A 12,266-nucleotide genomic window follows, 5' to 3' on the forward strand; every position below is an offset into this window, starting at 1 on the left:
CATAACAAGGAAAGGCGCACTGGATGGTAATTTAGGGTCACTATGGTAGCAGGGGACTCTAGGTCCTTCCCTTCAGATGGGACTGTTTGCAACCCCCTGTCCCCTGCATGCAGTCCTTTCATCATCACTCAATCATTCCTCCTGTTTCAGGTAAAACTACAGCACACACATAGCATGCGTTTCTAACTGATTGGATTCGTCTAGTTTGTTTAATGCCTGACTTCTGTGTCTGGCTATTGGCCACAGCATCAATTCTCATGACATTCTAAAGATGGAAGATCTTAGTCGGGGGTGTTCAGGAGCATGGACGTGGCAGTCAGGCTACATCTGGATTAGAGTGAGTTCCAACTCTGCACGTGGTAGCTGGTTCCTTGGCTAAACCTCAGGTTATTCCCCTGCAATAAGGGTAAACATCTCCATCTGAAGGGGCTGCTGCAAAAATTAAATTCATGCCATTTATATGGCAAACTTTGTGTAAAGAGTAGTTATCTTCATTTTCATAAGGCTTTACTCTTTGTCACTGATTCATTTTCAACTTTGTTGACTCCAGTGTTTGCTGCTTCTGTGATGAACATGATTGCCTCTTTTATGTCTTTCTATCCCTCTGACAGTTCACTTTCATGTCATTGTTGGTTTATCCATTGTGACATGGAAATCAGGCTTTCTTTGATTTCCCTGGGAATGTGAAGTAGTTATTAACTGAAATTTCTTCTCTTTTCTCAAGAGAACTTTCCAATATACCCTTATCTTCTTTTTCCTATTATGCTTTCTTTGTTGTTGTTTGTTTTTGCTGTAGAAATTCTGCATATCCTGCTGCTTTTTGTTCTGTTTGTTTATCTCTGACTGGGACCCATTCAACGCTCACCTGGTATTTGTCCCTAAAGCCTGTGGGTGGATGTGCCTTGATTTCCTTCCCCATTTATCTTGGCATCTCTTGGTAACCTCCACCCACAAGTGGAGGCCTTCGTGCTGATACTTTTTTTTCTGTTCAGCCTCCAAGTTATCTGAAGAGGGTGTGGTGGAAACTGGGTTCATCGGCAGCTTTCCTCTGACAGCTTTGTTTCTGAGTCTCTCTGAATGTGCTGAAGTCCTCTCTCACGGCCCAGCTCTCAAGGCTTGTGTCCTGGGTTTTTGGTTGGTTCCTTCATTTTGGGGAGAGATGGCCACTCTGCTGAGAAAGTTGGGCCTTTGTTTTCTAAGTAGAAGCATATCCTTCCAGGTCATGTGTGGTCCATGGCTGCTTGGTGGTCTTGCCTCTCAGCCTCACCCTAACCCTAACCGCCCATCATGGAAGCCTGGTCAGATAAATGGTACCATTGTGTGCCCCCTCGGCGTTCTCTCAGGCTTAATTCCACTTCAGTTAAGCCAGTGTGGAGTGTGGGTGGGGCTGGTGGAGTCAGAATCCAAATAGGTGTCCCTATTCTTCCTGCTGCCTTTTGCCCTCTACACCCCCAGGGGCCGGATGCCCCTCCAGGCCGGAGGCTGGGGCAGGGGACCTGTTAGGCCTTCAGAATCTCTTCTTACAACCAGGGCTGAAAAGGAGACTCATGACTCACCTCCCTGAGTTCTCTTTGCACTTGGTGTTGTCTTTATTCTAGATCCTTTTTATTCTTTTTTTTTTTTTTTTGCCGTACGCGGGCCTCTCACTGCTGTGGCCTCTCCCGTTGCGGAGCACAGGCTCCGGACGCACAGGCCCAGCGGCCATGGCTCACGGGCCCAGCCGCTCCGCGTCATGTGGGATCTTCCCGGACCAGGGCACGAACCCGCATCCCCTGCATCGGCAGGCGAAATCTCAACCACTGCGCCACCAGGGAAGCCCAAGATCCTTTTTATTCTTGAAAAACTATCCAGAAAGATAGTTTTTGTAAATGTGATATAATACCACCATCTTTTTAAAGAAATACTCTGGAAAAAACTGTAAGAGAGCAAAATGCATCTTAATTTTTCTTCATTTTTCTGTTCCCAGCTTTTCCTACCTGGCCTTTTGAGGGACACTCTCCCTGTGGCCTTGCCCATAGCCTACTGCAGGGCCCACTCAGACTGTCCCACCCCTGTACTAAAACCTGGATCTTCAATGCTGTTAACTCAGGGGCCCGCTTGATTCAGGATGATAAAAGGCTTACATTTCAGCACCTTTCAGGGAAGAGGAGGATTTCAACCCTGGTCTCCTAGATTATAATAGCCCATCCTACACTGTCTGATGGGAAGTATTTCAAATCGTATTTAAGGTGGTGGGTGCTGGAGTCATTTTTAGATGTAGCAAGGTAGTATAATTTGATGGCCTGCAAATCACCATTCTAGTGTCTACCCCGCCCTGTTACCCAAAGGCTAGTACACCTTGTCAGTGACCCTTTGGTGTGAGTTGGACCTCTTTGCAGGTTCCATAAATAAGGGTCAAGGAAGGGCAGCGGTGGTCAAAGGGTGATGAAATTCTTGGTGTCCAGAAACTTCCTATTTATTCCTCTTTTACGTTCCTAGGGAGGGGAACAATGAACCGGAAAATCTGGTATCCCCACGACCTAGCATATAGGAGCCACCTCAAAGTATTTGCCAAACTTAATTGATCCTAGGAGACAGTGTGCTCTCCGGGGCAAACCAATCAAGAACACGCCTCTGTCGTTACTGCCATGCCTCCTCCGGGCCGCATGGTGGCGCTGCGCCTCCGCCGAGGTCCGCGGCGCGGACTCCAGGGCGCGCAGGCTTCTGGGGACCCTCAGAGCTGCGGCGGCGACGCGCTGGGCGCCTGCGGTGAGTGCGGCCGGCGGGCCTGGGGGCGGGTCGCCCCGCTTGCTGGCTCGCGGCAGGCCTAGCGCTACCGCCGGGCCTCTCGCTTACGGGCCGGGGAGTGTCGATCGCGTCGGCTGAGCAGGCCCGAGGCGGCGGCGCGCGAGCCCGGGGACAGCGAAAGCGAGCGCAGCTGGGGCTGGGAGACCCCTAGCTGCCCCACTACTGCCCTGCCTGGCGACCCTCGCCACGTCCCTTCCCCGCCTCGGAGCCCGGCTCCTCTCCGATAGGAGAGGCCTTGGCCTTGGTCTAGGGTGGGCCCGGGAGGCGCTCTGATCGCGGCCGTGTCCGTTGCCCCGCAGGTTCTCCCACCTGTCACCCTGGCCCTTCTCTGCTTGGACGGCGTCTTCCTCTCCTCAGCCGAGAATGACTTCGTGCACCGCATCCAGGAGGAGCTGGACCGCTTCCTGCTGCAGAAGCAGCTGTCAAAGTAAGCTGGTGTGATGGTGGTGTCGGGCCCTGGGCTGCTGAAAAGGTCAGGGTTCGCCCAGAGCCTCCTGTGCCCCTTTGCCCAGTGGTGCATCCAAAGTAACGGGCTCGCAGCTGGCTCTGACCTTGGCCTTTAGGTTTAATAATCTGCTCTCAGGCCTCTCCCAGCTGCATCTTTCTTTTTAAAAAAATTTTTAATTATCTATTTTATACATATTAGTGTATATATGTCAATCCCAATCTCCCAGTTCGTATCCCGCGCCCCCCCCCCGGTGTCTCTACATGTGTGTTCTCTACATGTGTGTCTTTATTTCTGCCTTGCAAACTGGTTCATCTGTACCATTTTTCTAGATTACACATATATACATTAATATACGATATTTGTTTTTCTCTTTCTGACTTACTTCACTCTGACAGTCTCTAGATCCATCCACGCCTCTACAAATGACCCAATCTCACTCCTTTTATGACTGAGTAATATTCCATTGTATATATGTATCACATCTTCTTTATCCATTCGTCTGTTGATGGGCATTTAGGTTGCTTCCATGACCTGGTAAATGGTGCTGCAATGAACATTGGGGTGCATGTGTCTTTTTGAATTATGGTTTTCTCAGGGTATATGCCCAGTAGTGGGATTGCTGGGTCATATGGTAATTCTATTTTTAGTTTTTTAAGGACCCTCCATACCGTTCTCCATAGTGACTGTATCAATTTACATTCCCACCAACAGTGCAAGAGGGTTCCCTTCTTGCCACACCCTCTCCAGCATTTATTGTCTGTAGATTTTCTGATGATACCCATTCTAACTGGTGTGAGGTGATACCTCATTGTAGTTTTGATTTGCATTTCTCTAATAATTAGTGATGTTGAGCAGCTTTTCATGTGCCTCTTGGCCATCTGTATGTCTCGGAGAAATGCCTATTTAGTTCTTCTGCCCATTTTTGGATTGGGTTGTTTGTTTTTTTAATATTGAGCTGCATGAGCTGTTTATATATTTTGGAGATTAATCCTTTGTCCGTTGATTCATTTGCAAATATTTTCTCCCATTCTGAGGGTTGTCTTTTCGCCTTGTTTACGGCTTCCTTTGCTTTGCGAAAGCTTTTAAGTTTCATTAGGTCCCATGTGTTTATTATTGTTTTTATTTCCATTACTCTAGGAGATGGGTCAGAAAAGATCTTGCTGTGATTTATGTCAAAGAGTGTTCTTCCTATGTTTTCTTCTAAGAGTTTTATAGTGTCTGGTCTTACATTTAGGTCTTTAATCCATTTTGAGTTTATTTTTGTGTATGGTGTTAGGGAGTGTTCTAATTTCATTCTTTTACGTGTAGCTGTCCAGTTTTCCCAGCACCACTTATTGAAGAGACTGTCTTTTCTCCATTGTATATCCTTGCCTCCTTTGTCATAGGTTAGTTGACCATAGGTGTGTGGGTTTATCTCTGGGCTTTCTATCCTGTTCCATTGATTTATATTTCTGTTTTTGTGCCAAGACAGTAATATTGTCTTGATTACTGTAGCTTTGTAGTATAGTCTGAAGCCAGCTGCACCGTTCACTTGTAACCCTGAGCATCACCCGAGACCGAAGGGGCCCAGCACTGGAAGGGGAGTGGGGCCAGTAGCTCCCTGTCGTAACCTCTATCGGCAGGTCCTTTGCAGTCAGCCTGGGACCCGAGGGGGCAGAGGGAGCCTAGTGTTTAAGCCACAGTTAAACCGGGAGTGGACTTGGTGGGGCTCAGGCCTGGGGGCTGCACCTGGAGCCCCTGCTCAGCACCCCTTCCCGTTGCTCCCCAGGGTCCTTCTCTTCCCCCCACTCTCCAGTCGCCTCCGGTACTTGATCCACAGGACAGCAGAGAATTTTGATCTTTTGAGCAGCTTCTCTGTTGGGGAGGGCTGGAGGAGGAGGACGGTCATCTGTCACGTGGACATCAGGTGTGTATCCTGCCTCCTTGGAGGCCCCTCAGCAGCTGTTTGAGCGGGGGGCGGGGGTTGGGGGCTGGTCGGTTGAGCTGGTCAGTGTCTAAGAGGGAACCAGGGCCGGGAGGCCCCAGGCCACCACCTGTGTCCCCAGCCTCAGGGGCTTAGAGTCAGTGCTGCTTTCTGCTCCAGCAGCGGAGTAGATGTGCCTTGTCTGTGGAATTCCTTTAGCAAATTCAGCTTATGCATGCTGGGCCAAAAGAGAGAAAGAGAGAGTGGTTTAAACAGCGAAGGTGTCTGCCCAGCGTTGCTCTCAGTGAGCTTGTGCCCCGCAGAGGCCACGGAACGTGCGAGTACATCTGGGCTTTCACTCACCTGTTTCCACGTGCCTTTTGCAGGATCTTATCATGATGACTATGATCCTAGCTTTGAAAGTTACATATTTTTTTAATAACGCAGTTCCTAAATGCTAGTACGCACCTTACCCTGTGAGTAAGCGAAGACTCGGCGCTCTCATATTCGGTTTATAACACTGGAGGGAGAGCTGACTGCTTCGGGCCTGTTCAGGGCATCCAGCCTCCACTCTGATGCCTTGTTAAGGTGTTCTTGAGGGTCATTTTGGCTTTGGTTTTTGCCCAAGGCTGACTTGAGAGCCTCGTGCCTGAATGGCAGGTCGCTCCAGTAAACCATTTTCCTTGGGGCCCAAACACCGCCCTGATCACCGCCTGCTCCTGCTGCAGGTTACCCGGTTCAGATGGGCTCTCTGGCCCCTGCCGCCCTCCTGCTTCCCACCCTAGCAAGTACCGAGGTCCGAGGTCCACCTCAAGCCAGGGAGCGGCTGCTGGTCCCCGAGGAGCGCGGGCCGGCCGGTGGCATCGTGGACGCAAGCCGGACCAGGCTTTGTATGTGCCCCGGGCGCTGCGCAGGCGAGAAGAATGGGCGCCCCTCCCGGCCCCAGGGCTTCAGGGAGATGCTCCAGCTGGCGGGCTCCCAGAAGAGCCCGATGATATCCGTGCCGGGGACCCCACCTCCGATCAGGAACTTCCTGTGTTGGCGACTCAGGCAGCAGAGGTCCGAAAAGGCCGTAGCAAAAGTGAGAATGAGTCACTGCCAGACCCAGTGGCCACTGAGTCCCCAGGGCCAGAGGATCACTCAGGGACGGGAGACAGGTCGGAGTCGGACACACAGCCTGGGCCCGGTCTGCAGCCAGACTTGGAAGACGGGAGTGGGAGTGAGCTGGAGAGGAGCCTGGCGGCAGAGAAGGAAGAGGACGAGGTGGAAGAGGAGGGGCCGGGCAGCTGCTCCGAGGAGGACGATTACAGTGAGCTGCTGCAGGAGGTGATGAGGCTCTTAAGCCCGGAAAAGGGAGGGCGGAAGTGAGGTGGGTGTAGTCGAGGGTGGATGGGGGCCGAGGGTCATGGTGTGGAGAGGTGGGGGGGGGGGCGGGTGCTGGCTGAGCAGGCCTGGGTGTTGGGTGATAGGGGTCCCTTAGGAGATGTGCGGGGAGGGACCCAGGGGCCTTGCCCACAGGAGTCAGGACTGACATGCAGAGGGCAGGAGGCTCAGGGTCTGGGATCAGGGGTGTGGAATTCGGTCCCAGCTCAATCATGTAGGTGCTATTCGACTGTGGGCAAGTCATTTGGCTTTTCTTAGTCTCAGTTTCCTCATCTGAAAAAATAGCAGGTAATGATACACACTGCCCAAGGTAACATAGATGTGCACATGTTACAGAATGCACTGCAGATGTTGGTCATGAAAATCACTCTTCTGCCTGAAGCTTTGTCTTACAGATCTTGTACCCTTGGAACTGTGTGTCATGTGTCCGCCCCTGAGCCTGGCCGCGGTGTCAGTTGGGAGGGCGGGCATCCTGTATCGCTATTTTACAGATGAAGGATGGACGCCAGAAAGCCTTGCTTATTATCACATCATTAATGAGAGGAGGAAAGATCCTGGGCCTGCCCAGCTCTGTGACTCACTGATGGCAACTTGGGGCAAAATTACTTAATTCGTTGACTCAGCTTACCCATCTGTAAAGTGGGCCTATAGAATAGGGTTTTCGGGATTCTGTGAAACATGATGTGTGTCCGTGCCAGTCACCCAGTGGGGACTCCCCTAAAACTCACGCTTCTCCATCTTCTGGCCCAGTCTGCCATCCTGCTGTCTTTCCCAGACCCCTACCCGGGGTGCTCACCTCCCTATCTACCCAGAAGCCTGCAGGACTCTCAGCGTGTGATTTTGAGAGCAGTCATTTGGAGTCATGTGTGTCAGAGCTCCCCTCGCTAAAGGGTCTGATCTCTCCCAGATAACGGACAACCTGACCGAGAAGGAGATTCAAGTAGAGAAGATCCACATGGACACGTCCTCCTTCGCAGAGGAGCTGCCTGGAGAGAAGGATTTTGCCCACGTGGTGGAGATCTATGACTTTGAGCCGGCGCTCAAGACCGAGGACCTGCTGGCAGCCTTTTCCGAGTTCCAGTGAGAGGCTTCGGGGAGGTGGGGAGGAGGTGGGGAGGAGGCTTCGGGGAGGTGGCCCAACTTCTGGAGAGGAGCCAGGACAGCCCTTTGTTGTGGGGGACAGTTGCCTGCCCCTCCCCCGGTGCCCAGTGATCTAGAAGGAAAGGCAGAAAGTGGACGTGGTTGCTCTGGGCTCCATCCTCCTGGGCAGTTGGCTTGCTGGCCGTGACTTTGTGGAGGAGGAGAGCTGAGGTGTCGGTTGCAGACACTCTCCAGAGGCCCGAGGCCTGGTCCTGCTGGCACCGGGCAGCAGATCTCCGTCCCGGTCCCCCCACACCCACGTGGTGGCCAGGACCCAGCGGGGCCCCTGCCTCCCCTGCTCCACGAGCAGCCACCCGTCGGTCAGTCAGCAGGATGGGGCCATTTCCAGGCAGGAGCTATTCCTGGGGTGAACTGGGCTTGAGCGGCCCTGGGGCAGGGTCTGGTGGAGATGGGAGATGGGGATATAGTGAGAGAGCGATTTCTCTTGTTTCCCCGAATTCCTTGGATCCAAATCCAATCTCTTCTCCTTTTTTCTTTTTCTTTCTCCAAATGCTCATTTTCTTTTCTCCAGTCCCCCTTCTCTTTTCCTCCTTAGGCTTTAAAAACATCCCTTTCTTCAGGGCCCCCTTTCTGACTGCGTCCCGCACAGCCTCCCCTTCCCTCCCCAAGCCTGAGCTGGTGGACAGCTCGAGGGGCTCATCAGCTCTCCACCCCTGAGGGCGGAGCCAGACCGGGGCCACTGGTGGTTTCCTTGGCCGGCGTGGCGGTGCCACGGAGAAGCCGTGGGCCCTGGGACTGCTCTGGCTTCCCACGGGACCCAGACTCAGGGGTGCTTTCCTGAGCAGCAGAAAGAAAGTCGAACAGGGGCACTTGCATTGACACGCTTGTATTAGGTCCTGTGCCCACCACACAAACCCTTTGCCTCCAGCCTCGGACCCCATGCCCTTGGCCTGGCGTGACGGCACCCGTGAGGAGCTCCCTTCGCCCTTGGCATTGTGTTCTACGAGCTTTGCATCCTGGCATCCTCAGTTCTAGGAGTGGGGGGCCCATCCGACCACGGGGCTGGTGTCTCTTTCTGAGGCGGACTGTCTGGTCTTCAGAGGAAGTCTGCGCCCGACGGCCGTCTCCTTCCCAGAGGAGACGGAACTAGTCTTGGGCTCAGAGTGTTTGAGGGTTGGAGGTGGGAGGGCACTTCCTGTAGCAGGAGGGGTTTTGCCCATTTGCTCGCCTCATCACTCTGTCTCTTCCCCGGCAGAGACAAGGGGTTCAAGATCCAGTGGGTGGACGACACACACGCGCTCGGGGTCTTTCCCTGCCTGGTTTCAGGTGAGGCGGGCCCTCCTCTGATTGCCGTTGGGGAGGGCGGGAGCCTAGGTTTCCCTAGGTGGGGATCCCCCAGGTCAGGGTGCAGGCTACCCTGAGCCGGCGGACTGGCAGGGTGTCTCCCAGACCCTCCAGAAGTCCTGGGGGGCAGAGCAGGAGCCGGGCCAGGAAGCTCACGGCCTCGCCTGTTCATCTTCGTGCCTTCAGTTCGGAGGTTTCAGATTCAGGTGACCTTTACTGAGCATGTAGGGCCAAGCCCTACGGACTAACACATACTAAATGAAAGCATATGAAGGCGCCATGTTTTATTTTTATAAATTTATTTATTTTATTTTAGGCTGTGTTGGGTCTTCATTGCTGTGTGCGGGCTTTCTCTAGTTGCGGTGAGCGGGGGCTGCTCTTCGTTGCCGTGCGTGGGCTCTAGGCGCGTGGGCTTCAGTAGTTGTGGCGAGCAGGCTCAGTAGCTGTGGCTCGCAGGCTCTAGAGCGCAGGCTCAGTAGTTGTGGCACACGGGCTTAGTTGCTCCGCGGCATGTGGGATCTTCACGGACCAGGGCTCGAACCCGTGTCCACTGCATTGGCAGGAGGATTCTTAACCACTGCGCCACGAGGGAAGTCCCGAAGGTGCCATTTTTATAGGTCAAAAGCATTCAAATACGGCAATTTCATACGGTTTGAGCAGATGCGTCTCATTCCGTTTTCATTACAGCGCCAAGAAGTAGGTCAGGTGACCCCTATTTCACAGATGGGGAGACTGAGTTCCCTGGATGTCAGTGTGTGGTCAGGGTTACTAAGACTCTTGGCGTGAGAGCTGGGGAGGCCAGCCAGCCTCCTGGCTGTAGCCCCGGACGGTGCCCGTCCTCCGTCTTGGCCACTTTCCGGAGCTGCCCCTGCCACGCCACTGCTCAGTTTGGGTGTATTTGTAAAGAGTTGGTACCCCGCCGCCCTTGGCTGGGTTCTCACAACAACAGCTTCTGAACACAGAGCTGGGAGTGACCATGGCCGGGGTGGGCCCAGTTCTCAGGAGAGCCTGGGGTTTCAGGGAAGGGGGGCAGTGTCTAGGGAGCAAGAGGACTGGGGCGAGGTAGGGGCGTCAACCCCAGGGAGGGAGCCACTGAAAGGGGGGGGGCAGGGGGAGGCCCAGAGGCTTTCTGGTCCGCGGAAAGGAGGAACAGTGGGCTAGGTGTGGCCACGGCTGCCTTCCGGGCTCCACCAAGCTGTGGGGCACGGGCGGCCACGTCCTGGCCCCAGTTTCCTCATCCCTACGGCGGCTTGGACCCGAAGCCCCTCCCAGCTCTGACCTGCTGTGTCTGTTAAGTGGCCTGAGTGCTCCAAGACCTGGCACAGCTTGGGGCAGTGAGGGCACGTGCCCTGGGAGGGTCTCGAGTCGGGGAAGGGTGGCGTTTGTTTTAAGCTCCCGGGCTTTGGAAGTCGGGGGCCTGCGCCTCCTGACGTCAGAACTGTAGGCTCCCGCGGCTCCCGACCAGCCGGGGCAGGAACGTAGAAGCTGGGCTCCGAGCGGGCTGTGCACCTGAGAGCGTGGGTGGCCCCGTGCAGGCCTGCGGGCTCGGGGGGCGAGGCCAGCTCATGGGGCAGCCCTGTCCCTGAGCTCTGAATGGGTGTACAGAGCAGCTGCGTGGGCCTCGGGGTGACACTCGTGCTCCTGGGTCCTGCGGAGGCCTCAGCAGGAGGAAGAGGGCATGGCTCCAGATCTGTTGTCTTTCCACAGCTGCTGAGGCCCTGACCAGGGATTTCTCCACGCTCAAGATCCGGCCCCTGACGCAGGGAACCAAGCAGTCCAAGCTGAAGGCCCTGCAGAGGCCAAGTAAGGGAGCCTGTGGTCTGGGTGGGAGGGCTGTGCGCGTGTTCGGTTGGGCGGGGCGGGCCCTTCCCTCCGATTCCCTCCCCTCTTCAGTTCTCTGCTTTAGGGCTCCTGGGCTGCAGTGGCCAGTGGGGTGCTCCTCCCCACCCCAGGGGGGCCCCTCAGCAGTGCTGTCTGCCAGCTGCTCTGTCCGGGGCTTGCCCTCCGCTCACACCTCTCGGGCTGTGGCTCAGGGGGAAGCTTGGTCTTTCTGTGCGGCCGTGGAAGCCGTGTTTTGCTGTAGGGTAAAAAGCTTGGGCTTCCGTGTGATCCTGGCTCTGGTACTTCTGTAAGTTGGCCTTGAGCAAGTCACCTAACGTCTGCGACATAAGCACTGGGGTGAATAAGAAAGCCTGGCACACGTGCCCGCAGCGGTGAGGGGCACACAGGAGATGCCGTATAAGTGACATCTCCTCCCCTTTCCTCTCCTCCTTCCAGAAGCGCGAGGGGCGCCTTAGAGGCCGGTTTTCCATGGCTGCAAAGCAGTGGCTGCAAAACTGGCCTGGGAGAAGCCTGCCGAGGCCGTCCACATTCTTGTGGGTTACGTGGGCTTTGTCCCAGACTCCTTGGGGACAATAAACATCCTGTCTGTTGACCCAAGAGCTCCAGGTGTCCCATCCTGATTTGCTTTCCCTAGGGGTAGACAGGATTAACACTGCCGCCACAGAGAAACAGGAAGGGCGCAGAGAGGTGATAGGATTAGTCAGGACCCCACAGGGGGCCTGGAGCCCTAGGCGGCCCCCTCTCACCAGCATCTGGTCCTGCTCTAATGGCCTCTGAGGCCGCTGTGTTGCTGGGAGGAGAGGCCATAGCCTTGAATTCAAGTCCGCACCCCATGGGGCTTTCCTTTTAGAGCTTCTGCGTCTGGCAAAGGAGAGACCACAGACAAACACAGCCGTGGCCCGGAGGCTGGTGGCCCGGGCCCTGGGGCTCCAACACAGAAAGAAAGAGCGGCCCGCCGTGGAGCCTTCCCCGACCCTGAGGCCCTGAGAGGCCCAGGCGGCTTGGATTGGCGCCCCCCGACCCCCTCGTCAGCTGGGGCCCCAACACCGCAAGCCTTTACACGCACCAGAGCAGCCCTGAGCCATCCTTGGGGCGTCACTGTGGGGCATGGGGGGCTTTACCTTGATCTAGTTCCAGAAGTTGAGAAAAAAATAAAAATGTAAGAATTGTTAACGTGATTGCTTCAAAATGGGATGGTCTGCCGCTGGACACTAGGGGGCGCTGTTCGCTTCCCATTTGAGACCTGCTCTCCTCACTCTAGTTGACTGGGCTCGAGGATCCAGCTGGGCCTCGAAGGCATTTTTGCGCAGAGCCTGCCCAGCTTGGGGGTGCAGGTTACACCTGTTGTGTGACACATGCCCAGTCTCCCCCAGAGCAGCTGTGGGCTATTGGCAGTGCTGCGGGCACCCCCCCTTTGGACTGGTCCCAGTGTTACCAGTGGTGTGGGTTACACGGGTG

At 54.9% G+C, this 12,266-nt stretch overlaps 1 protein-coding gene across 1 annotated transcript; it reads left to right on the forward strand.

Annotated features, from left to right (window-relative positions):
• The first annotated feature begins 2,489 nt into the window (after positions 1-2,489).
• R3HCC1 (R3H domain and coiled-coil containing 1) lies at positions 2,490-11,981 on the forward strand. The gene is made up of 9 exons (XM_060153234.1): positions 2,490-2,506; positions 2,571-2,748; positions 3,087-3,214; positions 5,004-5,141; positions 5,867-6,464; positions 7,429-7,601; positions 8,878-8,948; positions 10,674-10,769; positions 11,659-11,981. Exons 1-9 carry the CDS (start codon positions 2,490-2,492, stop codon positions 11,793-11,795), a joined length of 1,536 nt encoding a protein of 511 aa, XP_060009217.1. The 3' UTR covers positions 11,796-11,981.
• The last annotated feature ends 285 nt before the right edge of the window (positions 11,982-12,266 follow it).

Source organism: Lagenorhynchus albirostris, chromosome 7 (assembly GCF_949774975.1).
Source record: "Lagenorhynchus albirostris chromosome 7, mLagAlb1.1, whole genome shotgun sequence".
NCBI lineage: Eukaryota > Metazoa > Chordata > Mammalia > Artiodactyla > Delphinidae > Lagenorhynchus > Lagenorhynchus albirostris.

What these genes read in the sequence shown, in the direction of transcription:
- R3HCC1 (XM_060153234.1), top strand. An exon ending in ATCTGTCACGTGGACATCAG is followed by an intron (nt 5,142 to 5,866) that starts GTGTGTATCCTG and finishes CTCCTGCTGCAG; the next exon opens with GTTACCCGGTTCAGATGGGC. An exon ending in CTTTCCCTGCCTGGTTTCAG is followed by an intron (nt 8,949 to 10,673) that starts GTGAGGCGGGCC and finishes GTCTTTCCACAG; the next exon opens with CTGCTGAGGCCCTGACCAGG.